This window comes from Calypte anna, chromosome 20, assembly GCF_003957555.1.
Source record: "Calypte anna isolate BGI_N300 chromosome 20, bCalAnn1_v1.p, whole genome shotgun sequence".
In the NCBI taxonomy this organism is placed as follows: domain Eukaryota; kingdom Metazoa; phylum Chordata; class Aves; order Apodiformes; family Trochilidae; genus Calypte; species Calypte anna.
Genome location: NC_044265.1, coordinates 5218895 through 5246883, shown reverse-complemented (window position 1 = coordinate 5246883; position 27989 = coordinate 5218895). Strand labels below are relative to the sequence as shown.

General features: G+C 57.1%; 1 protein-coding gene across 4 annotated transcripts; it reads right to left on the bottom strand.

Moving 5' to 3' along the window:
* Positions 1 to 27: 27 nt before the first annotated feature.
* On the bottom strand, positions 28 to 27555 carry SRC (SRC proto-oncogene, non-receptor tyrosine kinase). 4 transcript variants are annotated; one of them, XM_030463056.1, is made up of 13 exons: positions 27469 to 27555; positions 15379 to 15444; positions 11386 to 11635; positions 11074 to 11173; positions 7247 to 7345; positions 6495 to 6598; positions 5191 to 5340; positions 4785 to 4940; positions 4473 to 4652; positions 4320 to 4396; positions 3788 to 3941; positions 3486 to 3617; positions 28 to 3094 (listed from the first exon to the last, which is right to left on the bottom strand). In XM_030463056.1, exons 3-13 carry the CDS (start codon positions 11624 to 11626, stop codon positions 2886 to 2888), a joined length of 1602 nt encoding a protein of 533 aa, XP_030318916.1. In that variant the 5' UTR covers positions 11627 to 11635; positions 15379 to 15444; positions 27469 to 27555; the 3' UTR covers positions 28 to 2885. The 4 variants fall into 4 exon arrangements, with proteins under 4 accessions (XP_030318916.1, XP_030318917.1, XP_030318915.1 ...); XM_030463057.1 differs by lacking the exon at positions 15379 to 15444 and having other exon boundaries at positions 27469 to 27545; XM_030463055.1 differs by lacking the exons at positions 15379 to 15444; positions 27469 to 27555 and adding an exon at positions 13647 to 13723 and having other exon boundaries at positions 11074 to 11170.
* Between the last annotated feature and the right edge of the window lie 434 nt (positions 27556 to 27989).

Sequence of the window (27989 nt, the reverse complement as noted above, 5' to 3'; positions counted from 1 at the left end):
AATAAAACCCCAGCTAAATATTTTACTTTGACACTGAAAAAGGCAGAGGTGGGGGAGAGGGGAGCTAGGGAGAGAGACACAGATCCACGTGTTCTCTGCATAGTTGGTTGGAGATCTTAAAAAACACTGTTTAAAAAAAATGGTAACAGCAGAGGAGCTGTAGGGTGTCAGTGATCCCGGGAAGCCAAAGAGCATCCTTATGTGGGGACTCCCCTCTGGAGTTTATTGGCTTAAAAAAATAAATTGGCAGATGATGATGGTGATGGAGGAGAGGCCCTCAATCTGTGGGTTGTGCTGGCTGCAGCAGTGAGTCCTGGGATGCTGGGTGCCACCAAGACACAGGGATGGACACAGGGACATGTAGACATGTGTGTGCAGGGGGGACTTGGTGTTGCTTTACTGTCTTCTTCATCAGAGCTCACCAAAAATAAGCCAGCCCAGGATGTTCCTTGTGCCAAGGGTGGGTTCTTGCTCTGCCAGTTGCCAGAAAGAGCCAGGAAATGAAACCAGTGGGTTCAGCCTGGCCCCATCCCACTGTGCTCCTGCAAGACCCTGTCTGTCACCTTACCATGTGTGCTTGCCTTCTCTCTCCCCAGCTTTCAGAGCAAATCTGGCTTGTGGTCACTGCAGTTTAAAGAGGTTTCTCCTGATTCCATATCATTTCTGGCAGAGGACACCCCTGGGACCAGCTGCCATGGGATGGGGTTTCTCTGGCAGCCTCTGTCCCAGGGATGATGCACATAATGGGAAGACCCAGAACATCAAGGTCTGTAGAGTCCCTGCCCAAGGACAGAAATGCAGGCACAGCCAATCTGCTAGAAAGTGGGAGAGAGAGAAAAGGCTTCCAGGCCCAAAATGATTTGAAAAAAAAATTCCATTAACCTTGTCACTGCTCTCCAAGCCACCAAAATCAGGATCTCTCTGTATTGCTGATGAGCCCATCCAAGCTGATTTTGTAGGTTTTTCTCATTAAAAAGGAGCCACCAACCAACTGAGTGAGCACTTGGTTCAGAAATCAGCAGCTGGGTGAGTGGGAAGCAGTGGTGTGCCCGGGCCCTGCACTGGTGGGGGGGGGGATTTGGGGAGGGAAGGAGGTTTCAGCTACCCCCCTGCTCATGTTCAGCTCCCACCCAGCTTTCAGGGGACACTGGCAGCACTGGGGGGACTGGTGAGGGGTGGTTTGGGTCTGCTGCCTGCAAGGAGGCTGTGCTGGAGGGAAACCCCATCCCACAAGCCAGGTGGAAGCACAGAAAATCCACTGCTCCAGGAGCAAGAGGTGGGCAAAGCTGCTGGTTCCCCTTCTTCAGGTCCTTCCTGGGGGTGCATACTGGGCCAGCACCCCTCCAGCCCATCCCTGGCCCAGCAGAGCATCCAAAGAGCTCCCCAGGTCTTTCTGAGCAAGGGGCACAAGGGTGCCTGGGGACCTGAGGGGTGAGGGAGCAAAGCCTTGTGAGCCACCATGGCAAAGGGTTTCCAGCTGGGCACAGCTGCAGAAGGGGGGGAAACTGACACATGCAACGAAGTAAAGGTCTGGGAGGGGTGTGGGGGCTGCTCCAGGGGTATGTACAAGGCAGGTGGCAGGTGGGAGAGTGCAGGGACTGGATGCACAGACAGCCACCCACTGCAAAATGTGCCTGAGGGCTTGGGGAGTGGGTAGAGGGGAGGTGAGAAGGCAGATGTCTCCTGTCTGGCACAGTGCTTCCCAGGCTTCTCCTTTGGGATGACAGCTCATGGCTGGGGATGCTCCCACCACATGGACATCACAGCCTGGCAGCCAAGACACGAGGGGCACTGGGAGGGGAGGCAGCTAAAAACCTACTGTGCCAACAAAAAGCAGCCACGAACAATGAGTTATTTCCCTTCTACACTCAACAACCTCCCGTGCCATACACTGAGCCCTGCAGCACTGGATTTGGTGGCAGGGCCAGCTGGAAGGTGGCTGGGGGCTGTGGGGTGCTCCCTGGGAGCCGTGGGGTGCTTCCCAGGAGGTGGCTGGAAGACCAGGAGTGCTGGGTGGGAGAGCAGGCAGTCAGGGTGGCTGCAGGAAGGGTGAGGGACTTCTGCTGCTCTCCTCCCCCCCACCCCCCCGGGGTGCTGCTCCCAGGATAGACAAGATGAGTCCCCCAGGGGGACAGATGCAGATGGGAGAGTGGAGCACACACCTGGGTGCTCCCATGGGACAGGGAGCCATGAGCAGCCACATCTGATGCTACTGCTGTTTGTTAGTGCTGCTCAGCTGGAGGGACACCCAAGGAAGGGGACTACCAGCACGCCACTGCCACACCACACTGCCACCACCACCCTGGCACATCACCCCATCCGAATCATCCAGGGCTTGTGCCGTCCCCATGGTGAAATGTCTCTGCCAGCACCTTCAGGGAATGGGAGCAAAGGAGGGGGATGGTGGGGAGGGCAGAGGGGCAGGGAAATTTGTGCTGATTCAGAAAGGGGTGGAGGAGGCTGGGGCTGCATGGCTAAGGTGGGGTGATGTGGGGGTGATGCAGTCCCCCAGTTCCTCCGTGTCGGAGGACACAAAGGAGGACATGTTTTTCCACACCTCTGTGCTCACCCCAGAGCTGCTGGGCAGGGGGAAAGGTCTCCCAAAAGCCAAGTCTCTCAGTGGAAGATGCTCCTCTCACCCTCCCAGGCCAGGTGCCCACAGGCTCCTCTTGCCAGCGTGGTTAAACCAGAAGTCTTTCTGGTTAAGGCCAGAAGTCTAAAAGAGCTTTGGGGGACTCAGCCCCTCCTCAGGCCACATCCGGAGGTGATGCCCCATCCCAGCTCCGGGGCTGCTCCCCAAAAACCATCCCCTGGTGGGAGAGGTAAAACCTCAGCACCCCACAGCCCGGGTTGCAGCGTTTCTGGTGCCAGGAGCAGCTCCGGGTCTATAGGTTCTCTCCGGGCTGGTACTGGGGCTCTGTTGAGGTGAAGTAGTCCTCCAGGAAAGCCTGCAGGTACTCAAAGGTTGGTCGCTCCTCCGGGTCCTTCCGCCAGCACTGGCACATGAGGTCGTGCAGGGACTCGGGGCACTCGGGCGGGCAGGGCATACGGTACCCCCGCTCCACCTGGTCCAGCACCTCCCTGTTCACCATCCCTGCGTGAGGACAGAGGGGACACAGTGTTGATTAGAGCCAAGCCAAATCCTGCACTGGCTCCTTCCCCAGGGCACGGTGCTAGGACTAGCCTTGCAGGAAGCTCGGGTGAGAAAGGGACCTCTCCCCTTCCCAGCCCAGCCCAGCACTGCTCAATTGTCACCTTGTTTGGGGAGTGGAGCAGGACAGGGTGGCTGTGACCCTGCTTCCAGCCAGGCTCTGCAGGGAACGATCTGACCCAGCCAGGGGCAGCCCAACCCTGAGCTAGCCCTCCTTGCCCAAACCACAGGAGGAACTGCATGGGTTTGTTCTTCTGGGGTCCACAGGGTGCCAGGGGTGAGTGCTGGGCACTGCGATGGGGACGGGGTCCCATGGGTGGGTGCCAGCCCTCACCTGGGTATGGCACTCTGCCCTTGGTGGTCAGCTCAGTCAGGAGGATGCCGAAAGACCAGACATCTGACTTGATGGTAAACCTGCCATAGAGAGCAGCTTCGGGGGCCGTCCACTTGATGGGGAACTTGGCACCTGGATGGAGAGGAGGAGGGTGAGAGGCTGCCTGGGAGTGCCTGGGGCTGGGGGTGCCTCCAGGACCCTCACGTGAGCAGGGCCACGGGACAGCTCGAGATGCACCACACACCCCTGGGGACTGGGGACCGGTGGCCACAGCTCTGGTGCCACCTGCCCCGGGCACACACCTTGCCGAGCAGTGTACTCGTTGTCCTCGATGAGTCGTGCCAAGCCAAAGTCAGCCACTTTGCATACCAGGTTCTCCCCCACCAGGATGTTGGCTGCCCGGAGGTCCCGGTGCACGTAGTTCATCCTCTCCACGTACGCCATGCCGGATGCGATCTGTGGGGATCAGCATGTGGGGCAACAAGGCTGGCGGGTGACAAAGGGTCCCCAGGGAGCACCCATCACCGCTGAGGGGAACATCTCTGCAGCAGGACCCCATCGGGGCGTGGGAACAGATGGTTGGTTGCTCAAGAAAACCCAGGCAGAGGAAGGTTTGCTGGCCAGGGAGAGTTGGCAGCAATGGGTACACAGAAAATTATGGTTCCTGGCTTCAACCCAGCTCTGGGATGAGCACCACAGCCCACCCAAGTGAGGCTGTGGAGCACCCACTGATGAGCACCCACCAAGTGATGGCCAAGACATCCGAGTGAGGTGCTGGGGCAGCCAGTGCCCTTGGAAGGGGATGCAGGAGGCCCTGGGGATGCACAAACCCACCTGAGCCGCCATATCCACGAGCTGGGGCAGCCGCAGGTACTTGCCCATCTCACCCTTCAGGAAGTCCAGGAGGCTCCCTGTGAGGAAAACCATGGTCACAGCAATCCAGAGCAGAGCCTCGCAGCCTTCCCCTGGCATCCCTCCCGTGCTCACCTTTGCTCATGTACTCAGTGACAATGTAAATGGGCTCCTCCGAAACCACGGCGTAGAGCTGGACCAGCTTCTCGTGACGGAGCTTCTTCATGACCTGGGCTTCCTGCAGGAAGGCCTCTGGGGACATGGTGCCAGGCTTCAGTGTCTTGATTGCCACCCGGGTGGTGCCGTTCCAGGTCCCTGTGGCATACGACACGTTGCTCAGGACACATTTACAGGACAGGGGACCGTGTCCCTTGCCTGCCCCCCCTGCCCCACTGCAGGCTCAGGGCACTCACACGGAGGGGACAGTGGGGTGGGGATGGTCCTTACCCATCCACACCTCTCCGAAGCAGCCCTGCCCCAGCTTGACCTCCAGCCTCAGTGATTCCCGGGGGATTTCCCAGGCATCTTTGGCAAGGCCTTGGGTCTGGGGCTTTGACGTGGGGCAGACGTTGGTGAGACGGTGGCACAAGCCATCAGCGTGTTCTAGCACAGGAGAGGACAACACCAGGATGACACTTGAGAATTTAGACACATGATGCCTTTAACCCACATATTCCCCACAAAACACCTTGGGGACCTGTACCCAGGCAGCTTCTCCCCAGCTCCCCCTCAATGGCTTGGGGTTCCCCAGCCCCACAGGGGCTTCTCAGCAGCACCCACCCTGCAGCGAGGGCAAGCACAGCACCCGGGGTATCACCTAGACCCCAAAGGGACCCTGAGTGTTTCTACCCACTGGAGTAATAGGCCACGAGCTGCTGCAGGCTGTTGAACTGTGTGCGGGAGGTGATGTAGAAGCCTCCGCTGTCCAACTTGCGGATCTTGTAGTGCTTCACGTTGAGCCCTTTGGCATTGTCAAAGTCTGAGACAGAGAGGCAGTAGGCACCTGCGGGCAGGAGAGAGGGGATGGGGGGAGCTGTGCCACAGACAGGTACCCCCCCCTGGGGTCCTGCCAAGAGGTGGGCACAGGGGAAGAGGACTGGGCATGCAGGCTGCTGCTTCCACCCATCAGCAGGGGATGAGGAGTGGCTCCTGGCTGCGTGAGCTGATGATGTGTACCCCCAGCTACAGACACCCCATGTCAACACAACCCTCAGCTGCCCCTGCTGCCACAGCAGCTCTGACAACCTTTGCCATCAGCCAGGCTAGCATGGAGGTGGGGGGGTCTCTGGGTGATCCCCCCTCATAGGAAGGAGGTGGCTGACCCCTGGGCAGGGTGATCCCTGCAGCAGCAGCACCCCCCGGGATGTGCCAACCCCCCCATCCCGGCTGGGTTCTTCTCCCCAGCAACACCAGAGGGCTGGAGCCACAAATAACAGAGGAGATAAATGCTGCTGCTTGGCCAAGCTGTTTCCACCAGAATAAAATCAATAGCAGCGAGTTCAAGGCAGCAAACCAGAAAGGGAATGTCAAGGAGCTTCTCCCAAAGGTGCATTTGGAACCAAGCTAAACCACATTTCCAGGTAAGAAACAGCAACCTCAGGCAGCTGAACCACAAAGGTCATAACTTGTGCTTTTAGGAGGCATCAAGCAAGTACAGAGAGTGGTGAGACTTGAAAGGAGGACCAAAAGATTCATCAGCAATTCTACCTAGTTGCCCAGGAAGCACATATTCAGAGACAACACCAGGAAAAACAAAACAAAACAAATTTGCCTGAGGGTGTAAAAAAACCTAACCAAAACAACAACAACAAAAAAACCCAACAAAAACCAAAACCTGGAAAAAAGGAGGATCCTGCCAGGTAGTGCTGCCAGAGCTGGTGGAGCAACCAGCTCCCATCCTGCCAGAGTTAACACATTTCTTTTAGTGGCAATCACTGCTCCTTGGGGACCAGCACTGGCAGGAGAGATCCCAGGAGGCAGCCCAAGACAAGAGGCATCGCTCAGAGATCCCCAACATCATCCTGTCTACAAAATAGGAATCTTGCCTCCTTCTCCCCCCTCATATGGCAAAGATGGGGTGATTGGGACAGCACAGAGTGACCGAGGGGACCAGGGTCCCTGCATGCTCCTCCAGGCTGCCCCCCAGCCCCTGCTTACCTTTCGTGGTTTCACTCTCCCGGACCAGGAAGGTCCCTCGGGGGTTTTCAGGGTTGAGCAGCAGCCGCTCTGACTCCCGGCGAGTGATCTTCCCAAAATACCACCTGCAAGAGCAAGGCACAGCTCAGCACCCAGCACTCACCCATCCCCCTCACATCCCCCCATTGTCCTTCTGAGCAGTGGGTTCAGCCCTGGCCTCCCCCCCCCCCCCTGCAGGGTTTGGAGACCACAGACTGAAGGGTTTGGGGTGTGCTGTGCCCCATGCAGCCCAGGCTGTGCATCACCCTGCACCACAGACCATGAAACACCTTCACTCCAAACGCCTCCCCCAACTGAGGGGACCTGAGGGACCCCTGAAACCCCCCCCCCAAGATCTCACTGGTGGGGACACTGTGCTGCTGGCTGGGGACAAAACTGACACCACATAACTGGGGGCTCAGTGCCAGCTTTGCCCTGGCCTGAGCTCAGCCTGATCCACACAGGCAGAGCATCCACAGGCAGGGATGGGTGGCTGGGAGAAGGAAAAACCAGATCAGCAAAGCATCAGTTCACCACGATCCCCCAGCACCACTGCTCATCCCTCCATGCTTTAGGGGCTGGAAGACACTTGAGAGGATTGCAAATTCAAAGGGGAAAAAATAACAAAAAAGAAAAACCCAGAACTTTGCCCAGGAGTGGGGCAGGGGAGAGGGCAGGGCTCAGGGTGTAGTTGCTACCCCAGGTCTGTATATTATCTAAAAGATGCCAATTACTCTTCAGCCTGGATGGAGTCTGAGGGTGCGACATAGTTACTGGGGATGTAGCCCGTCTGTCCTGTGGTGAGGGAATGGGCCAGCCACCAGTCACCTTCCCTGCAAGAGAACCAAAAGACACTCAGTGTGAAGCCAGGAGCCCCCCCACCAGCCCCAATCCCACCTGAAGGCATCTGGGGGTTGAGCCAGAAGAACCCTGCTGGGAAGAGGTGCAGAGCCCAGCAGGAGGGTTCGGTTGCCAGCCCCTGCCCCTGGCCCCTCTGGGTGAGCTCTTGGTACTGGGGGCACCCATCTGCTTCCCGGATGCTTTAAACTCTAATGGGGCTTTAAATGGGGCAGGGCAGCCAGTGAGACAAAACACCTTTGGAGCCACCTGAATGCAGACATGGCCCTGGCATTGGGGATCTCAGGCAGAGGGAGTGAGGGAGAAATGGGGAAAAGTGACAGAATGCTGGAAGTCGTTAAAAACAAGCACCTGAAACTCCCCTGAGAGTTTGTTAAAAACAGGCTGCAGAAAAGCAACAGGACAAGGTGTAGAGGTTTGGGTGGTGAGGGGTGATGCCCAGCCTGGGTGCAGTGGGGTGCCCACCTTGCAGCTCTGAGATGTCCTCCTGCACAGCCACAGCCCCTGACCCCCACCTTCCCCTCAGCCCCAGCAAGGGCTGTGCCTGCACACACAGAGCCACACACCCCCAGCCCCAGCACAGCCCCTGGGTGTCCCCAAAAGCCTGGGGTTGACCCACCTTCCCTCCTGCCCCAGGCATGGTGGCCCCAAGCAGGTCCCCAGGAGCTGGCAGGGCACAGGAGCCTTCTCACTACCCTCCTCCCCGCAGGGATGGGGAAGGAAGGGACAATAAACAGAGAACAAGGAGACAGCAGGAGGTGGCTTCCCCTTCCCTGCAGACAGCAGGGCTTCCTTCCACCACCTGCATCTTCTGGCCCATCAAAGACAGAGGCACCTAATTTATCCTGACCACAAGGGAGATGAGGCTTTGGGAAAACTGCAGATCCGTGGGAACCACAAGGATGCAAGAACTTGGCAGGAAGACCTCCACAAACACTTCACAGAAAAACCTCAGTAACCTCCATCACTACTGCAAGACCCATCAGGCCACATCCAGATCCATCCCTGACCCCTGCAGATGTGTGAACCTCCATGCTCCTTCCAGACACATCAGCAGCTTCTGACTTTTCCTTGTCCCAGCTAAAGCAGTGATGCTTTGAAGCAGCCAGGAGAAGCAGGACACAGCCCCCAGCTCCCAGACTCAGGGGGTCTGGGGAAATCAGGAACCCTCTGAGCATCTCTCACCCAGAGGGCTCTGGCCCATAGCCCATCCCCAGCCCCAAAGCACCATACCCAGATGGTGTTTTAGCTTCTCCCAGCACCTCATGGCAGGTGGCTTGGGCTCCTGCTGCTGCCCCAGTCACTTTACTGAGGTGGCTCTGAAGGGGACAGGAGGCTGGCTGTGCTCCTTTCCCACAAGACTGGAGAAAGCATCTGCTTGAGAAATGCCCAGCTTTTGACTTGATTCCAGCTTGAGCTGCAAGCTGGGAATTCAGCAAAAACAAACTATTCCAAAAATGTCTCAGCAGGGAAAAAAAATAATAATCATCATCTTCATCAAAACAAAGCATTTCAACAATTCCTTGCACAATCTTACCCAAAATACCCCACCACAGCCCTGCTGGCTGCCAGCTGGCTGGGAGGAGACCTCCTCCCCCTGGAAATGGTACCACGAGAGCCTTTCCACACTGGGGTGGATGGAGTTGGCCCCTCCTGAGGATCAGCACGGACAGCCTGGGATGTGCTGGGATGCAGAAGGAGGGAGGGGAGGGACATGGAGGCTTTTCCTTTTCTCCTGCCTGATCCCAGCCCTGTGAGAGCAGCTCAAACCCACAGCCACCCAGCAAAGCCACTGCTGTCCCATTGTCCCCATGGCTGTGGTCTCCTGCTGCACCCTGGGCTGAGCCCCAGCACCCTCCCCACAGCCCCAGAACACTGACTGTGCCTGCCAGGGAGCCCAGGGGAAGGGAACATGGCAAACCTGCCTTTTGCTGGCCCCAAAGCTGGGGTCTGGGCACTCAAACAGCTGAGCACACTGCAAGAAGAGAGATTGACACACACACACAGAGCACTGCACAGACTGCACAGATTTTTCCACCACCTCTCTCCCGTGGACATCCCACTCACACTGGGAAGCTCAGCAGCCAGATCCTGCACCCTCCACACATGGGCTGCATCACCTAAAAAAAGCCCTTTTCCTTCCCAGGGTTCTGAAGGGCCCATCACACCCCATCACAGCCCATGAGAGAAAGAAGCATGGAAACCCCAGGAGTGATTTAAGGCATAAAGAAAAAACTCCTAAGGGCCCAACCCAGACCCCCGCTGGGCAGAGCTCACTTTGGAACAGCTCAAACCAGAACCCAAGCCTGGGGGCAGTAGCTGCTGAGCCTGCAAAAGCATGAAGCACCAAACACCCCAAATTCAGGCTTGCCCTGCAATGTTGAAGCCCTGCACTTCATGGATTCTTAACCCATGGACTTCATGGATTAAATGAATCACCATCAATAAACAGTGTTGGAACACGGAGAACAAGGATCAGATTGAAAACATGTTTGTGCAACACTACCTGACCATTGCAGCAGAAATATCACCCCTGGGGATGTTCCCTTGTCTTTCCACCCTTTGATTTTGCAAAGCTGATTTGGGTGCCCAGGTTGGAAGGCAGAAGGAGCCAACGGGAGCTGCAGATCCCAAGGACCCCATGGCAGCCCCATGGCTGAGGACATCAGCTCCACCAGCCAGGCTCCAGACTGTGTCTGCCATGTCCCAGGATAGAGTACACATGGGTTTAACACAGGATCCCATTTAGGAACATCTTCCAGCTGGTCACTCTGCCCTGCTCTACACTGCAAACCATGGGTGTGCTGCTATAACCAGGATGGAGGGCAACCAAGCAGGAGCCAGACCCCTGAAGAAGCCTCGAGTCCCCTGAGACACTCATAAAATATAAAAATAAAATTTTAAAATGTGCAAATAAATAGAAAAAACACCACAAGGAAGCAGAGATCCAACAGAGCCAGGACTGCAGGGGGGGTCCAGGCACAGACAGGGAAAGCCAGCCAGGTCCAGAGCTCCTGGGTGGAAACACAGCTCTGGATGGGGCAGTACCTCAGCACTGGAAGGGTTTCCTCACTCTGCCGTGGTCACTCAGGGAGGGCAAACCCAACTGACCACAAAACCATTGGGCAACCATCTGTTCCCAGCCCCACTCCACCCAATCTCACCCTAACATGGGCAGCATATGAGCCTTTGTCGTTTGTGAATAATAACAGTAATAATCTGCAATACACACCTGACATCCACTTTTCTCCTAATGGACAGCATGGCACAGAGGAGAGAAAAAAAGAGTCAAGAGGGAAGCTGAGATCAGAAACACAGTGCAAGTACAGGGGAAAGCACCCATGAAGCTGAGGAGATGTGTCCAGAAAAATGAGAGAGAGCTGCTGGGGACAGGCTGGGACACAGCCCCATGTTGGAGGGCACCAACCGGCCAGTAATCCAGGAGGAGGTGGCTTGGTGACAAAGCTTTCTGCCACAGTGACCAGAAACAGGGCTGGGAGGATGTGGGAGCAGGCAAGTGACTGCCTTCAGCATTGGTGTTCTTGACAAGTCACTGTGTCCATGTCCACTGGTGATCAGGCAGTGATCACCCAGAGCATTGCTCCTCAAGCTCCTGGCCCTGGGCAGAGCTGGGCCTGGGGACTTCATGGGAGGGACAAAGGTGGCAGCTCACCCCCATGGGCTCATCCCCAGGGACACTCACGTGTTGTTGACGATTTGCAGGCGCTCTCCTTTCTTGAAGGACAGGTCCGTTTCAGTCCGGGACTCGTAGTCATAAAGGGCCACAAAGGTGGTGACTCCTCCTGTGACACAGAGCACTCAGGAGGGGCAGAGCCACAGCACGGGGCTGGGAGACCCTCGCTGGGGACCCTCCTCTCTCACCATCCTCCCACTGGCTGATAGGACACAGATCCCCTCTTCCTCCAGCTTAGAGTCCCTCAGAATCAGATCAGAAGCTGGAACCAACCCCACTCCCCACCTCCCACCCAGCCCCAGCCCCAGTCCCCACACCAACCAGCCAGAGCCCCGGCACGCTGTGGGGAGGTGACAGTGTCTGAGGTGTTGAAGCCTCCAAAGAGCTTGGACTCTGCAGCCATGGTCCCAAAGGAGCGGCTGGGGGTGCGGTGGGCATCGGGAGCAGGAGCTTTGCTGGGGGTCTGTGAGGATGGGTAACCCCCATGGTGGGTGCTGTCAGTGGGCTCCAGGCTGCGCCGGCGCTGGCTGGGGTCTTTGGGTTTGCTCTTGCTGCTCCCCATGATCCCAGGCTGTAGGAGACAGACAGACATGCAAAGGGATTATTATTATTATTATTATCATTATATTATTATTATTATTATTGCTCTCCCTTATTCTCTCTCCTTTATCAGGGAGGAGAAGGGGATTGATAGAGAGCATCTGTTACTCAGTTTAATTGCCGGACCAGTGTTAAACTGTGACAGATATGTTTATTTTTTATTGATATTGTTATTATTAATTGTTTATTTTAATTAATTTATTGTTTTCATTATTGTTGTCATTATTGTTTTTTATTATTAATATTCTTGTTATTATTATTTGGTTTTATTAATTGATGATGATGATGATGAAGCTGCTTCCCAAGGCTTTCATGACAGACGCCAGCCCACTAGGGAACAAAACAACCTCTGGAGTCTGTTCAAGCACCAGCTGTCAGGCAGCATGGCCACCCTGCCCTTGCCCTGGGACACCATTGCCCCCAGTTAAGGCCAAGACACCTCCTGTGTGGCACCAGCAGCAAAGAGGCAGGAGCAGAGCTGCCAGGACAGGTTTGGGGAGTGGAGGGAAGCACCCTCAGCCATGGGAGCTCAGAGGGAGGATGCTGAGTGTGGAGCCTGGACTGGTGCTCGGGAAGGCAGCAGCTCCAGGGCCAGGCACCCACCATGGGATGTAGCTCAGCACCCCATCCAGCCAGGTTTCCCCCAGCATGAAGGTTTCCACCAGGGCACAGACAGAAGAAGACAAGATCCAGGCAAATATTCATTAGTTTGGATTACTTTGATGGCAGAAATTTGGAAAATCCATAGCTGCATCACTCTACTTGGTCAGGATGGGGATTTAAATGCTGAAAATGTTCCAGCAAAGTCCAAAATGTGCAGCAAACAAGACAGAAGTTTAAATCAGCAGCAGTTCCAGGCAGTCAGCAGCTAAGGACCAAAGGATCTCAGCTTTATATATAGTCATGCCTTCCTTTCCACTCAAGATCAAGCTCTATAAATACCTTCAAGGTAATGATATAAATGAAGGAAGGGAATTATTTGCAGTCTCCAAAGATGTCAGGATACCCTGCAGTGTCCTGAAGCTATGGAAGGAAATATTTAGGCTAGATCATGCATGGCAGGGGGGAAAAGGGAGGTGGAAACAAGCTGGGGGGAGAGTATTTCTGGTAAGAAAAAACAAGCAGAGAAAGAGCAGAGGAGGCAGCTGCTGCCCGTGGGGTGTGGACCTGGGTGCAGCTACACATGAGGCTTTGCTGAGGGCTCAGCCTTACCCAACAGATGGTTTTCTAACTCAGCTTTCAAGAGAAGCTGGGACCAGGCCCCCACCAGCAGGGCCAGAGCCACAGGCAGTTCCAGCATCCTGCACAGCCCCAGGCATTGGTGGGGCAGAGCCTCCAGCTCCTGCCATGGGGACATTTAGGGGTGACAGGCACAAGATCTGCTTCCCTCCCAGCTCCCCTTCCCACAGCCAGGGCTTTGCCCCAAGATCAGGGCCTATTTTCCCAAGACCTGACTTCCATCTACAGTTTTCCAGCTCCCAAATTACAGAGATGACCAGCAGCATTCCCTGTCCCCCTTCCATACCAGTTTGCTTTGGCTGCAACTGTGCTGGTGGCATCAGACCCTGCCAGGGCTTGGGAATAGGAATAAAATGAAATTTTGGGCTGGGTACAGCTACGGCAGCTGCTGCAGTGGGGAGCAGAGCTGTCCTTCCTCCTACACATGCAGGCGAGGAGGGACCAATTCCTTCTGCCACGGGACTTAGCCCATGCTTATCTGTGCTGGGCTTTGTGGGCTTTGGAGCAAAGGAGAGCAAATACAAGCTGTGAGCTTGCAAACCATCACTGCAGGCAATCCAGAGACAGACTCAGTGGCACAGGGGACGGGGTCTGTCCTGTGAACAAATGCACTTTCAACAGAGTGGTAGAGAAGATGCTAAAAGCAGAACAGTGGAGGAAAGTAGGACCTTAATAATGATAAGAAAAAAGCCCTCACTGCCAAAAAAAGCAAACTTCCCTGTGCCCCCCAGCCCTTTGCTCACCTCTGCCCAGGGCTCCAGCACCAGCTGCTGCTCCGGGATGGCAGGGGCAATGCAGGGAGGAAAGCAGGGGCATGGCAGGGCTGTGACCATGTGGCTTGTGACTGCCCACGCGACCCTGAGCCAGGGCACAGTCACTCAGAGTTTCCCCTGGAAGCAGCAGCACTTCCCCAGGCAGGAAAACACCCCAGCAGGGTGGTGGATTTGGCAGCGCTTTGGGGACACCAGTGTCCCCTGAGTGCAGCCCATGGGGCTGTCAGCCTGGGTCAGCAACTGATTTATCAGCAGCTGAGAAAAATGAGAGTATAAAATAGTCAACATGCCCAGAGACTAGCCAGGAGAAGAGTACAGCAAGGACAGAGCAGGTCCCCCAAGTGCTTTCCCAATGTTCCCAAAGCAAGGGGAGTCCTCACCTTCACCCTGTAAGCCCACAGGACATAAATCCTGTGCCCAGTCCTCCAAGCTCTCCTGTTGCAAACACGTTTGCACCTCAGCACCTGCACACACACACACACACACACACACACACTTCGATTTGGCTAGTGCAAAATGTAGGCTGGCAGTCCCAAAAGGTGCCCTGAGGCACTGGCAGTGCCGTCCCCACTCCCAGCTCCAGGTAACTCAACCAACCAGACCATGTGGCTTTTGTCCTGTGACTGCCACTGGGGGAGGACATTTCCCACCGGCCTCCAGGGAGGGGAGGAGGGTCCCAGATATCCCCTGTCGTCCCCCCCACACCGCTGCCCTGGCAGCCGGGGAGGAAAGGGTGCAGATTTCCCAGGAGGATGCAGGGTGTTGTGTAACATCCAGGCAGAGGAGTTATTAATGCTGGCAGGAATGTGCTGTGCACTCAGGTCGCCGGGGGGGAGAGGGGCCACGCAGAGACACCCCCCCTCCTGCCTCCAGCAGAGCTGGTGTCAAACCCCCCCATCCTCCCTTGGAGCTGAGGAGCAGAGAAGGTGAACCCACTCCCCGGCTTCGACAGCTCCCAGTACACCCCAGCAGCATCACTGGGAGCTGCGAGAAAGCATCATAGGAGCCAGATTTTAAAAATATTGCCCCTCGCCCCCGCCAGCATCTCTGCTGTGTTGATATCCACCGCTCGGCACTGCTGTCTGTGTGTAACAGGCTGCCGGCACGCTCCGAGACACCGCCAGCCAGGGCAGCCCGGCTGATGCTCAGCGGTGGATTTCCCTGCTTTTCGCAGCCCACAGCGTTGGGATGGGGGGTGCTCAGCATCGCTGCCCATCCCCAGCCGGTATCTCGGCTTTCGGCTGGGCTTTCCACCCCTCCTCCTCACAGGTTTGGCTGGAGCGTGGCCAAGCAGTCCCAGCGCTAGCCTCCGACCAGGACCACGGCGGCGGCTTTCCTGCGGCGGGGATTAGCATCCCGGGCACGTCCCAGCCCGCAGGAACTCCCCTGCTTTCCGCTCCCCTGGGGGGGTCAGCGCCAGCGGCAAATCACAACCCACACCCTGGCTGCGAGGCCTCAGCTCCGCCGCGGGGAGCAGCAGGGGGTGGGCGAGATGAAGCCAGGGCTCTGTCTTTTGCTCTTGCAGTCAGCACCCTGCTCACGCATGGATGCTCAAGGGCCAAATTCAGCTGTTGCAGAGCATCCCGTTCCCCAGATCTAGACACACACACACACACTCCCCGGAGGTTGGAAGCTTTTCCCTTTCCCAGGCAGGTTCACTCAGCCAGGTTCCCCCTCCCCGGGGCCGTCGGAGATGCCTTACCCGTGCTTTCGGCTACAGCCTCGCCGCGGGGTGAGGAGGTGAAGTCAGCTCAGCTCCCGCCGCAGCCTGCGAGACAGAGGGGACGTCAGCACCCACCGCAGCCCCCACCGCCCCCGCCAGCCCCCAACGACACGGTCCAGCGCCCAGGGCTACCGCTGCCTTCCTCTTCCTCCTCCTCCTCCTCGCCATCCCTCCAGCGCAGGGCCGGCAGCTCACACCCGCTCGCTCTGATCTCTTCTCATGTGTGAAGAGGGGACGATTCTCTGCTCCACTTCATCAAACCCACCGGGGGACGGGAGAGGAGGCGGCTGGAGCCGCTCCGAGCGATGCCCCGAGGGCAGTTTCCCCACCACCACCCCAGCCCACCGAGGGATGTTTTGGGGGAGAAACAAAGCTGGTTCCTCCAGACACACCAGCATTTCCAGCCCTGCTGCTGGGTCTCCAGACAGTCGGGACCACTGTCGCAGGGAGGGTCGGCCACCAACCAGAGACCTTGTCCCCAGGAATAAGAGTCACCTTCTCCATCCCCAAAAGCACCTACAGATGTGATGGCACAAACCATGCACAAGGGCTGAGAGCACCTCGTGCTGCTCAAACCCTGACTCAGCCAGAAAAGCACATTTTGGCCACATTTTTCAAAAAGGACAGTTTCCTGCTGCAAGTGCAGGGGATGCTTGATGGGGGGACACTTAGCAGGAGCAGAGGCTCAGGGCAGAGCTTTGGGTGGAAAACTGAGCAGGGGAGAGGCCCACAGAGCCTGGGAAATCTCTCATCTGGTTCTGTCACCCACTCCGAGCCCCCAGATCCTGCAGGAACTGCCCCTTCTTCCTTTCTCATACTGAAAAAGGCATCTCCCTCCAGACAGCCTTTCTCACCCACTGCAGGGCAGAGGCCTCAGTTGCCCCCAAGGGGTGGCTCTGTGGCTACGAAGAGGACATGCCACACAGCAGGTCTATTTTGATGTCCTCCCCCCTCCTCCTGCTAATAAGTTTTGTCACTATTTTTAGTGCATTTGATGAGGATAATAAGCAGGAGCTGATTGACAGCTCTTTAAGACTTTGAATGGTTTGTAATTTGTACTTGACTAATATTCGCTGGCAATAATTGCACAGCAGGGTGGGAGGTGGGGGAAGCTGCAGTCTCAACTCCAGGCTGCAGCACATACAAATAAGGCTGCGCCGTGTATGCACGTGGTGCCCCTGTCCCCACTCTGTGCCACTGAGCTCCTGGGTGCACGCTGCTGAGGCCATGGTTAGACAAAGAAGGAGCAAAAAGAGCCACTAGAGAAACCCACGTGTGCCTCAGGCTGGGGTCAGCCATGTGCTGGGGTGGTGAGGTCCAAGGTCCTTCGAAGGGGAAGGGAAGGAAAGGAGAGGTCCCCAGATGGATGGATGCACTCACATCCTTCATGCACCCAGGTTTGGGGATTTGGTGGCTGAAAGTGGCTGTTGTGGCATAGCCTGGTGACCTGCTCCATAGTGGGGCTGTGATCATATGGCTGGCACAGCCATGGCCAGGCTTGGTCACCCTGCCAGCACTACGGTCCCCTCCCTGGGCTCCTGGTTCTGCACCCTCTCCAATTCACCCCATGTCGTGGCTGGGCTGAGCCGCAGCCGGAGGGGAAGGTGCGGGGGCTGAGCCCAGCAAGGAGAGCGCCGCAGCAAGAGGCCACCCCCGCCCTCCCCTCTCCAAAAGCAATTAAAAATGAAGCACACTCAGCTGCACAGCTCAGCTTGGATCAGATCACGGCACACAAGACAGACACGTCCCCATCCTCCCCCCACCAGCGCTGGAAATGCCGCCTGACCTGCCCAGCATCCCCACTCCTCTGACACCCGCATCCCCTGGGATGCTCCCCCCCCCAAAAAAAACCCAAAATAAAACATTTAAAAAAAAAATAAATTAACTGGCAAGTCAGGATGCAGGCAAAGGCTGGGTTTTCTGCCCTACCTCCCCATGGCAGAGATGCTCTCAGAAAGACAACACCGAGGGGAACAGGCTGCTTTCAGGCTGTTTTCTGCTGGGTGTTGGGCTCAAGGATACCATGGCCGTGGTAAGGCCAGGCTGATAGCAGGGCTGTCGGCGGAGGGGGAAGCGATCTTATCTTCTTTCCAAAGACACCAACAAAAGACACTGATTGGGAGCAGACAAAACAGCAGCACGGCAGAAGCAGAAACCTTGGGAAATGCCGGCAGAAGCAGAAACCTTGGGAAATGCCGCCAGAGGCTGGGGCCCGACACAAGGCACCCAGAGCCTTGGCCAGGGAGATGGCAGCGGCCAAACAGGCTCTGTCCTTGGGGCTCCTCTGGCAGTCGGGATGGGGTGGGTGCTGGGGGAGAGGGGTGGGCGAGGGGCCGGGGGTCCCCGCACCCACCCGCAGCCAGAGCGAGCAGAGCGGCGCTGCTGGCGAGATGAATGAGGGCACCTGTCTCACACCAGACTGAAAAATGAAGCGTGCGGGATGGCAGGCCAGACAAAGCAGCCTCGAGGCACCCAGCCCATGGCAGCAGGCACTGGGGATGGGGAGAAGCAGAGAGCAGTGATCCCAAACCCACCCCCACCCCACCCACCCCGCAGCTCCATCCCCCTCTGCAGGCAGCCGACCCCCTGCCAGCAGGACAGGGGTCTGGGCAGGGGGCAGGCAGGGATCTGCTCCTGAGGTGTGCCCTTAAAAACAGAGGTGCCAGGCTGGAGGCACGCAAGAGGCAAAGGGCACCTCAGCATCCCCTGCATCCCCCTCAAAAGTGGGGTCAGGCAGATCTGGCTCAGCCCCTGCCCCTTCCTGCCACCCAAATACAGCAGTCAGCACGGCCCCCATGGAAAAAGGGATCCCTGTCCTGTGCCATCAGGCTCTGCTGGGTACAAGAGGGGGAACACAGAGACAAATCTCTGCCAAGCAGGGACCAGCCCTGCTGCAGTCAGTGCAAGGGGTGGTGAAAAAGGGGGAGCTGCTCCCCCCACCCTGTACACCAGGGTTTGGTTCAGCAGATCCATTGAATCCTGTCTGGCTGATGCCATCAGGCATGCCTGGGCCATGCCTCCAGCCCTTCTCCTCTGCAAGGACACTCGTTTCTCACCTGCACTGCTTCCTAAAATGAAAGGAGAGATGGAGAATTTTTTGCTTTAGCTCTCAGCTCCAATTTGGGGACCAGGGAAGCCATTTCCATGGGTGGGTGTCCCCTGATACTCACTGGGGACTCTCACTTCACCTGTGTTAAGGCATCCCAGCCCAACCCTGGCTCCCCCAAACTGATGGAAAACTCTCCCAGATGAAAGGAATCACTGTTGGAGGAGGGGAGGGCAGCACAGCTGATGAGTGGGGGCCCAGCAACACCCTCCCCACAGACAGAAGTCCCAGCCCCTCCTAACCAACCCTGTCAACTCCTGTTAAATTTTTAAAAGTGTTAATTAAAGCTGTACAGCCCAAGCTAGCAGGGCCCAGTGGGTCACAAAGGGGAAAGGATAATTAAATTAACCATCCAAATTCACCCCCCGAAGCATGGGGGAGAGTCAGGGTTGGGAGCAATGCAAAATGCCTCTGAAAAGACATGTCAAAACAGGGAGTTTAAAACACCAAAACAAACCCAAGAAGCACAAAACCAGGTTCTGGATGTTTATCTGGCCAAGAAGCTGGGAAACACCAAGCAGACACACAAGGAGGTGTGCAGGGAGATGGAGATCTCTCCAACCGTGGTGGAGCCAGCCCCTTGACACACAGTTTTTGGCTTTGCAGGGTGATGGGAAGAGGCTCTGCAAGACCAGGAGCAACAGAGCTCCCTGCAGCCCATTGTGGGTGCCTTCCCATAAGCATTGACTTGTGTAAAGCTGGCAAGAAAACGTTGCAGGTTTTATCTCCTGAAATAATTCAAATGGCTGCCTGGAGAGAGCAGGACGTGGTGAGTTGTGCTTGCTGGTGCTGAGCTGTTGGGTGCTCAGTTTTAAACCTTTTTATCCCCTAAGGGATGGAGGCAGGGAAGGTGGCCACTGCCACATCCCCACCACCACACTGCAGCAGCACTGGGTCACCACTTCAGGTCCCCAGTGTGTGGGTGCAGGTAGCCTGGGCTGCCCCACCACCATGCTCACCTGCAGCCCTATGCTCCCAGGGAGCTGGCAAAACTTTGCAGATTCAAAGCTCCCTCCAAAGGGAGCAAGTTTTTAATGTTTTACACTGTGGAGGGCTCTGGAGGGAGCTGGCAGCCACTTTTCCAGACCAGCACACCATGGAACGAAGTCTGCAGGAACTCCTAGCACAGCACTCCCTGACATCCCACCCAAAGCCTGTGTGGTGGGTGCTGGGAGCTGTGTGGGCAGCCAGCAGTGCCCTATCACCCCTTTCCACCTCTGAGCTGCAACAAAGCCACCCCAAAAATCAGGGTTCCCACAGCCTTGACAGCCACGTGCCTTGGTCCAAAGGAGACCCTCTGGTTTCAGGGTGCTGCTAGAAAATGTTTGCAATCAGGGAGGAAATGAAAATCAACCAAAGGCTCCTGGAGCCCCCACTGTTCCCCATTATCTGTGCATGAGCAATTTGGGACAGGCAGAGAACAAGCACACAGATGCCTCAAACCCCTCTGGAGCCTGCTCCTGGCACACCATGAGGACAGGGCATCACCTCACTTCCTGGCCACCACACTTCCCTTGTCCCTTTCTCTACCACAAAGGCATCCTGGCAATTAGAGATGGAAAAATAAACTTTTTCACCCCAAAGGTGGTCCAGCAGAGGAACAGGGCTTGGAGAGGTGGTGGGGTCACAGCTGGCCTGGTGCTGTGCAGCCTGACCTCATGGTGCTGTTCTGGGTTGGAGCCACCCAGCCTGCCTCAGCCTCTGCTTCCAGCATCCCTACTGGGACACCAGCCAAAGCCAGGATTGCCCAACCAGCTCCAGCAAACACCTTCCAAAGGTGCACAAAGCCCTTGGCCTGCCTTCACCCAAAGCTGGCTTTTCCCAGACAGGTGATGAGGGCAATGCTCTCCTCCTGCCAAGTCCAAGAGTTTCCAAGGGCAGGAGTGCCTGCAGGGCTGAGAAGCACCAATGTTGAGCTGGGCTGGCATTAGGAGCCAGCTCTTGGCCACCAGGAACTGCCTGGAGCCAGGGGACAATGCTTCCCCTGAAACAGCTTGGCATAGGGGCTTCAGTCCTCCCCAAAATGTTTATTTTTAATATTATCTGCCAGCCATGGTAGCACCCATGGGTTCCCAAAGACAGCCACCTAACTCTTCAGTTTCCCACAGCCCTACCACATCATTGCTGTTCCTGTCCACCTCCAGACAAAGCACCAGGATGAGGGACCAGCCCTGCTGGAGGGGTGACAGACCCACGGTGACATGAGCCGACCTCTCGAGGAGGATTTCTGTTCCCCATTTCTGGAGTGCTTCTCCCAGCACAACCACCCTTGGGCTCCAGGAAACGGAGTTTACTTCTGCTTTCTGGAAGGAGACATCTGCCCAGGATGCTCCCCGGGGATGGCCATGGAGCAGCACCCAGCCCACCCTGTGCCCAGCCCCTGGGGAAGGGGCAGGTGGCAGAGAGAGCCTGATGTGACTCATGGGTGGCTCAGATCCAGCCAAAAACGGTGCCACCACCGGCACGTGCCCTGGCTTGAGGGATGCCACACCCAACAGAACCACAGAGATTCCAGCCCCGGGCAAGGACGGCAGCAAATCTCCAGGGCATGGGGCAAGGAATATGCAGGAGGCATAAAAACTCTAAGATTTGAGCAAGTTACAACCACCCCTGGCCACGCTGGCGTCACTGCTAAAACATTTCCACTTTCAGAGAAACCTGCCCAGCCAGTCCAGCCAGGAGAGGAGCTCCAGGGACTCCAGCATCCCTCCAGCAGCCTTGCAAAAGGGGTCCTGAAGGACCTCCATGGCACAAAACCTGCCAGCAACCCCTCCTGACATGGAATGGGAACTGAAACATTCGCTGGTAAAAAAGACAAAATGTAGGGAGGGTATTTGCACCCTGAACACAACCCCCCGGGGCCAGGCATCACCCTGCTCCTGGCCAGGAGCCACACAGACTTGGTGGGACACGTGCTGGGGTTCACTGCAACAGGAGGGCACAAAGGAGAAGCCAGGCAGAGGCCAGGGACCTTCCATCATTGATTTCTAACACTTCCCTCTTTGTAGACCCTTGAACAGCTTCAAACAAATAAGCAGAACCCCACGCAGCAAATTTACACTGATCATCAGCTTCTTTTCCCAGGTTACTTTGGGACTCTGGGGCATCTGCCCAACATGGGCCACGTGCTCTGGGAGAGCGTGAGGCCACCAGAACCACGGGGCCACCAGCCCTTACACACACATGCTACAGGGCAGTGGGTGGCTGCAGGTCAAGGCTGGGTGATCACGATCACACACAGCACCCGCTTTCACCTCCACAAACATGGGTGGAACCAGGAGCAGCTCCCACAGCAGTGGGCACAGCCCAGGACCGTGGTGTCTGGTCTCAGCACCATGAGACCCCACGCAAGCCCAGACTTGCCGGTGGCACAGCCCGGTCCCCACGGCCACTCCCATCTGCACCACCAAAACAAAGCAACTCGCTCAGGATGCGTCAGAGGAAGCAACCGGGGGGAGGGGGTTTGAGGGGCAAACTGAGAAGATGAGCCAGCCCTGGACAGCTGTTCTATACCCAAAAAGCTGTGTCAAGATTCCCCGGCCATTCCCGGGGCAAGCAGGATGTTCGGCAGCTCCACGGGAGCCGGCCGGGAGGTGCAGCCTGAGACGGTGCTCTCTATAAACAGCCCCAGCAGATGAAAAACAAAGAAAAACGCTGAGCTGGTGGCTTTTATCCCTGTGGCTCCTGGAGGGGAGAGCCGGGCTCTGCACACCCCCAGCCCCGCTCCGCTCGCTGCAGCGGTGGAGAGGGAGAGGAGATGGATGGGCTGTGGGCGAGGTGGATGGGACCTGCCTGGAGCCACCAATGCCAACCAGCGGGGTGGGACAAGCTGCACATGGACCTTGCACCCTCCTGTGGCACCTCTCCAGCCCCCCCCCGGTAGGGCTCTTCCTACCCAAAACAACCATCCTGAGCTGGAGTTGCTCCCTCCCTGCCCTCGGGCAGAGCCTGCGGGGAGAGGATGAAAGGGGAGGGGATGAGGGGATGAGGGGATGAGGGGATGAGGGGATGAGGGGATGAGGGGATGAGGGGATGAGGGGATGAGGGGATGAGGGGATGAGGGGATGAGGGGATGAGGGGATGAGGGGATGAGGGGATGGCATCTCCTCTGCTTTCTATCACCTGCAGCTCATGGCTTCAGCACAGAACACCCAGACCAAGGCACAAGAGCTACCCCTGTGCTCAAAAGAAGGGCTCAGGTCAGCATATGAACACACACACACATACACTTACACACACATGCACGTGTGTGTACAGCCAGGGGGGGTGCAGCTGCCTCCACACACTTCTCTCCCTGCCCAGCCCCAGCTGCACACATCAGTCCTGGCCCCCTGACCCTTCCCACCCCCCATATTTCCAAATTCAACTGCCCAAGCATGAAACTCATCCTGGTCCCAGTGACTCGTGCAGCTCCACATGCACTCTTCCTCCTCTCACCAGTGTGGGAAGGTGGATGCTGCATGGGAAGGAGGCACATGGGTCAGGACAGGCTGGACTTGTTAACCTCACCCATGGAGGAGGAGACAACACAACAGTGAGCTTTTACCCTCATTTCCCAGGTTTTTTGTAGCCCAAGATCACCAGATATAGTCAGGAAGGATGGGAGCAGCCACACTGGGTGGAAGCTATTTTTGCAGCACGTGGTCAGGTTTTCTTCCAGCCAGCCAGCCCTGCACAGCACTTGGGGCAGCCAAAACCCACAGTCATGAGAGCAAGACAGCAACAGGTCAAGCACAGGATGGGGCTGGGAAACTCTCAGGCCAGCTGCACGTGAGGGAAGCAGGGAAGGAAAGGCAGCATAGCCCGAGTCACACGTGTCCCCAAGCCAGGTGTGGGCAGAGGTACTGGCACAGCAACACCCGCTCACCCTTCACCACAGAGCCCAAAGCAAACTCGCTACACACATGCCCCATTTCTTATATTTTTGCCTTAAACACACGAGCAGTTCTGTGCTCAAATTCCTCCAGATCCTGCACATCAAGCTATGGATATCTCTGATGCTGCATCTCCACCAAGACCACCTGGAGTCAAGATGCTCAGGCACCCTCCTCCAAGGTCCAAACTAAAATCAGCAACTGTCCCAGCCCTGCCAGCCCCCACACTCCCAAACACCTCCCTGCTTGGCAGCGAGGGCAGCCACTGGATCCTTAGCCCGAAGGGAAGTCAGTGCAAGACGCAGATTTGCAGGTCCTGGTTCCTGGCCCAAGTTCAAACCACATTTGTTCCTGAAATCTGTTTCAGGGCTTTATTTTCAAAGCATGCATGTGCTGAGGCATGTGCAAAGCAGCATCAGTTCCTGCTGCAGCCAGCACCGAGGTTGCCCGTGCCAACTCAGGGCCAGGTCAGGGGTCTGGGTGCACCCGAGCACCGACCGCAGCCCATTGTGATGAAGCCACACTCAGACAATTAATTATCTTTTTTTCTCCCTCTGAAGTGGGTGATACACCAGATTACTTCACTAAGCCAGTTCAGAAGACGAAGGACCAAAAGCATTAAGATTTTTCTGAGGCCTGCTTTAAAACATGCACATTTTCTGCCAATGGGCAAGGGGAGCAAGGGGAGAGCCCTGTGGGAGTTGATCCACAGCACCCACAGCTCCAGGTTGCTGAAAAGAGAATGAGGTTGGACTGGAAACAGCCTCAATCCACACTCCTGTCCCAGGAATGGCCGTGCAAGGATGGTTATTTCCATCCTGATGTCCAAGCTGCTCTGGGACGTGGGATTAATGGGATGCGTCCTGCATGGAGCAGCGTGGGGACACGCTGCCATGTGCTGTTTCCTGGTGGGATGTGTGCTGTGTGAGTCTCCAGGCAGGCTCTGGGGTGAGATGTGGAGAGCTGCGGAAGAGAGCTCTGATGGGAAATTGTTCCCAGAGATAAAGGAACAAGTTGGAAACCGAGCTGCAAAATAGACAGTACAGGAAACAATAGTGCTTCAGATAGGCTTTCAAATTTCCCCCAGTTATGCCAGGAGCACGGCGCTTGGTCCCAGTGATGCCTGGGGGTTCCCTCCCTGCCCCTCCTGTTGACATGCTGGGAGGAGGCACAAACTGGTCACTCCCACCTTTTCTCTTTCAAGCTGTTACATGCATTTGCTGGTCATTAAAATGAGATGTTACTGGCCAAGTCCTTCAGGTCTTGTAAGAGTTTTAGCTCAGTGACAATCCTGGCACCAGCAGCAGGGAGAAGCAGACACGATTTTGGAGACACAGGAACTGTCCCATCCTTGCCTTGGTGAGCCCAGCAAAATGATGCTGCTTCCCAGGAGCAGCATAGGCTGCTTAAGGCCATCCCTGCCTTGGGACTGCTGATGTCCCCTCTGTGCCACCAAGGCAGCAAAGGAGCCTCCTGCCTCAGTGCAGTTCAGTCACAACAAAACCAGCAGCTCTTTTCCTTATCTTAACCCCCAGCTTGGGGGACTTGGACAGCCCTTTCTGCCCCCCAAGGTACCTCCATGATTTTCCATCACTCTGGCACAAAGTCATTAGGGGGCAGAGCTATCATTAGGGCATCTCCATCACACAGGGAATGCTGCAAGGCCACTAACGATCGAGACAGGGAACATTGGACTTCCCTTAGCTGCTGCTGTGCCAGCCCATAAATAACCTCATCTCCAAAAAAAATATCATCGGGCTGTGTTTTGGCAGAGCCACCAGAGTAAAGTGTTTGGAGAAGCCTCTGCCCTGCTGCTCCCAGGTCAAAGCTTGGAACTAGGACCCGACCCTCGATCTTGCAAGCAAAGGCGCCCTTCTCTGACAACCAAGCACTAACCAGCTAATGATTACAGAGACATGGCTCCCTGGGGAGCCAGCACATGAACCTCAGCTCAAAGACACCCAATGGCCAAAGTTTTGCTCTGGGATAGATCCTTAGCCAGCACAAAGTGTCACACAACAGCTGGCTTAGCACCGGGCAGCCCAGGATCAGCCTCTCCAGCTGCAAAGGTGTCAGAAGCAGCCCCACAGTGGAAATACCAAAAAGGATATCACTCTAAAGTGCCAGACTGCTTCATGTCCCCCTTCATGTCCCCATCCTCACACCTCCCTGGAGAGCCCTGCCAGACCCTGCCCTTGTTTGACTAACACATGCTGCATGGGGAGCCCGGGCACATGTTGAGCTGCTGGATACTGAGGGGGTCTCTGAGCCTGGCAGGGAGGAACAGCTTCCCACCAGTAACAGCTGGACCTTGGGAGAGGTTCTCCCACCTGTGTGCTGGTCACTGCTGGCAGCAGGTATCTGCTCGGCTGAGAGGAGAGGGAGAAAGCTCCTGATCCCTGCTGCCATACACCTCCTCCTCCGGGGAGCACCAGGCAGGCAGGAGGAAGGAAAATCAAGTCTTTTGTTGCCACCTTCCCGCAGCTCAGTTTGCATTCAGCACCGTTGGATGCCTGCTGTCCCATCCCTGGCCCCACTGTGCAATCAGAGCTGATCCCTGGCTGGAGCTCACCCCAGGAGCCCCCCAGGCACAGCACCCTCCACTGCCCCCAGCTCTTAGGTCCCAACTCACGGGGACCTCTCCTGGGGGCTCCCCATGGCTGCACTGAGCAACCACATCATGTCCTTTCCTTTCAATTGCTCCTGGGGAACCAGTGGCACAGGCAGAGTAGCACAATCCACTCCCTGCCATCTATGACCTTTACTGATCCACTGCTGCTCCGTGACATTGGGACCAGGACCAGGATGAGGACCACAGTCACCTCCCAGCCCCCACTCTGGGGGGCTGAGCACACAGCAGCAGCAGTGGCCCAGGTGGGGAAGGGGCAGGGGAAGCAGGGGCTGTGCAGGGCCAGCAGAACCTGAGGAGATGCAGCAGACCCCCATTCATTTCCATCGGGTTTCACAGCTCCCAGAGAGGACGCTCAGCATTAGGCAGGAGTGCACCAGGGTCGGTGCCACCTCCCCTTAAGCTCCGGTCCCCAGCGCACACACAGCTCCGTGCGATTGGCCATAACCCCACAGGCTGCCCCTGAGCCCATCCCAAACGGCACCAAAACACAGCAGAAGTGGCAGCACGGCCCTCCAGGCTGCGAGCAGGGATAAAAAGCCCACCCCGATCCCAGCATGGCTCAGGACAAACCCCACAATGCTCTTCCATGGCACCAGCTGCTGCGACAGGGACAGTGGGGACAACGCCAGTGTCACCGCTCACAACCATGCACAGGGGTTGGATCACCCGGACTGCGATGGGGGAACTTCCCGACTGGGGAAAGCCTTTAAATGGGCAACACCGGGCTCTGCAGCCCCCCGGCAGACCGGGCCACCCTCAACGAAGGGCGCGGTGAGGAGCCTGGCCCGACACGGTTCTCGGTGCCCACCGGGGCTGGACACGAGCCCCAGAATAACCGGTGAGCAAACACGACAAGGGAAGCGGATCAGGAGACATCAAAGCAGGGGGGCGATGAATATTTCATGTCCTGGCCTACATACAGCCCGGCTCTCCCCGCCCTGCGCTCCCGGGGGTCCCCCGCAGCCCCTGATCACAACAAAGGGGAGTTGCAGGCAGGCGGTGCCGCCCCGCCGGACCCCACGGCCGCCCTGCCAGCCCCTCAGCATGCCCGACTGGCCCTACAGCTGCCCCCTAGACCGGCAGCATCCCAAGCCAGACCCACAGCTGACCCATCAGACCATGTGCGCTCGCTGCTGGACACACAGACGCCCCACAAAAACCCATAGCCAGATCACGAGCATCCCGGTGGGGACCCATAGCCACTGGACTGCGGGCATTCCCCGCTGCCGGACCCATAGCAGCCCTGCCGGAGCCTGTGTGTCCTCAGCTGGACCAATAGCCACCCCTGCCAAACTGCCAGCACGTCCGACAATACCCACAAGACTGTGTGCATCCTTCCGCCGGACCCCACGGCCGGACCCCGCCAATCACCCGCCAGCCCCACAGCCAGACCCAGGGCATCCCCTGCCGGACCCTACAGTCGGACCCAGGGCATCCCTCCCAGGCCCCCCACTCACCTCCCCTCTGTCCACGCAGCGGGGCCGGTCCTGTCGCTCTCCGCCAGCGCTCGGCCCCGGCTTTGTCTCCGCGCCGGGGGCGCGGCCGCCGCCCCCCGCCGCGCCGGGTGCCCGCACCGGACCGGACCGGGCCGAGCCGAGCCGGGCGCTCAGGGCTGCGCCGGCGGCAGCAGCAGCATCGCGCAGCGCCGCGGATCCGGCGCGCTGTTGCCTCGCCCGCCCCCGCTCACCCCTTCTTCGGAGCGGGGGGGGGACCCACGGGGAGGGGAAAGAAAAAAAAAAAAAAGAGAGAGAGAGAGAGGAAAAAAAAAAAAAAAGAGGAATATGGCAGCAAACCGGAAACGGCGGATGGGGGAAAAAAGCAGCAGCCCCTCCCCTCCGTGTTGTTTTTTTTTTTTTTTTTAAGGGAGAAGCTCCGGGCAGCCGGCCTCGGCGGGAGTGCAGCGGGCTGGGGGCCGCCCCCGCCGCTGGCTCTGCCGGTCCGGCCCTCCCCCGGCGGGGGGAACCGCCCGGTCGCGTCG

Excerpts from the sequence above, each read along its gene's own strand:
- SRC (XM_030463056.1), bottom strand. The coding sequence starts at position 11,626 with ATGGGGAGCAGCAAGAGCAAACCCAAAGACCCCAGCCAGCGCCGGCGC. Across the intron at positions 5,341-6,494 it reads GGAGAGTGAAACCACGAAAG|GTGCCTACTGCCTCTCTGTC; the intron begins GTAAGCAGGGGC and ends TCCTGCCCGCAG. Across the intron at positions 3,618-3,787 it reads CGAGTACACTGCTCGGCAAG|GTGCCAAGTTCCCCATCAAG; the intron begins GTGTGTGCCCGG and ends CTCTCCATCCAG.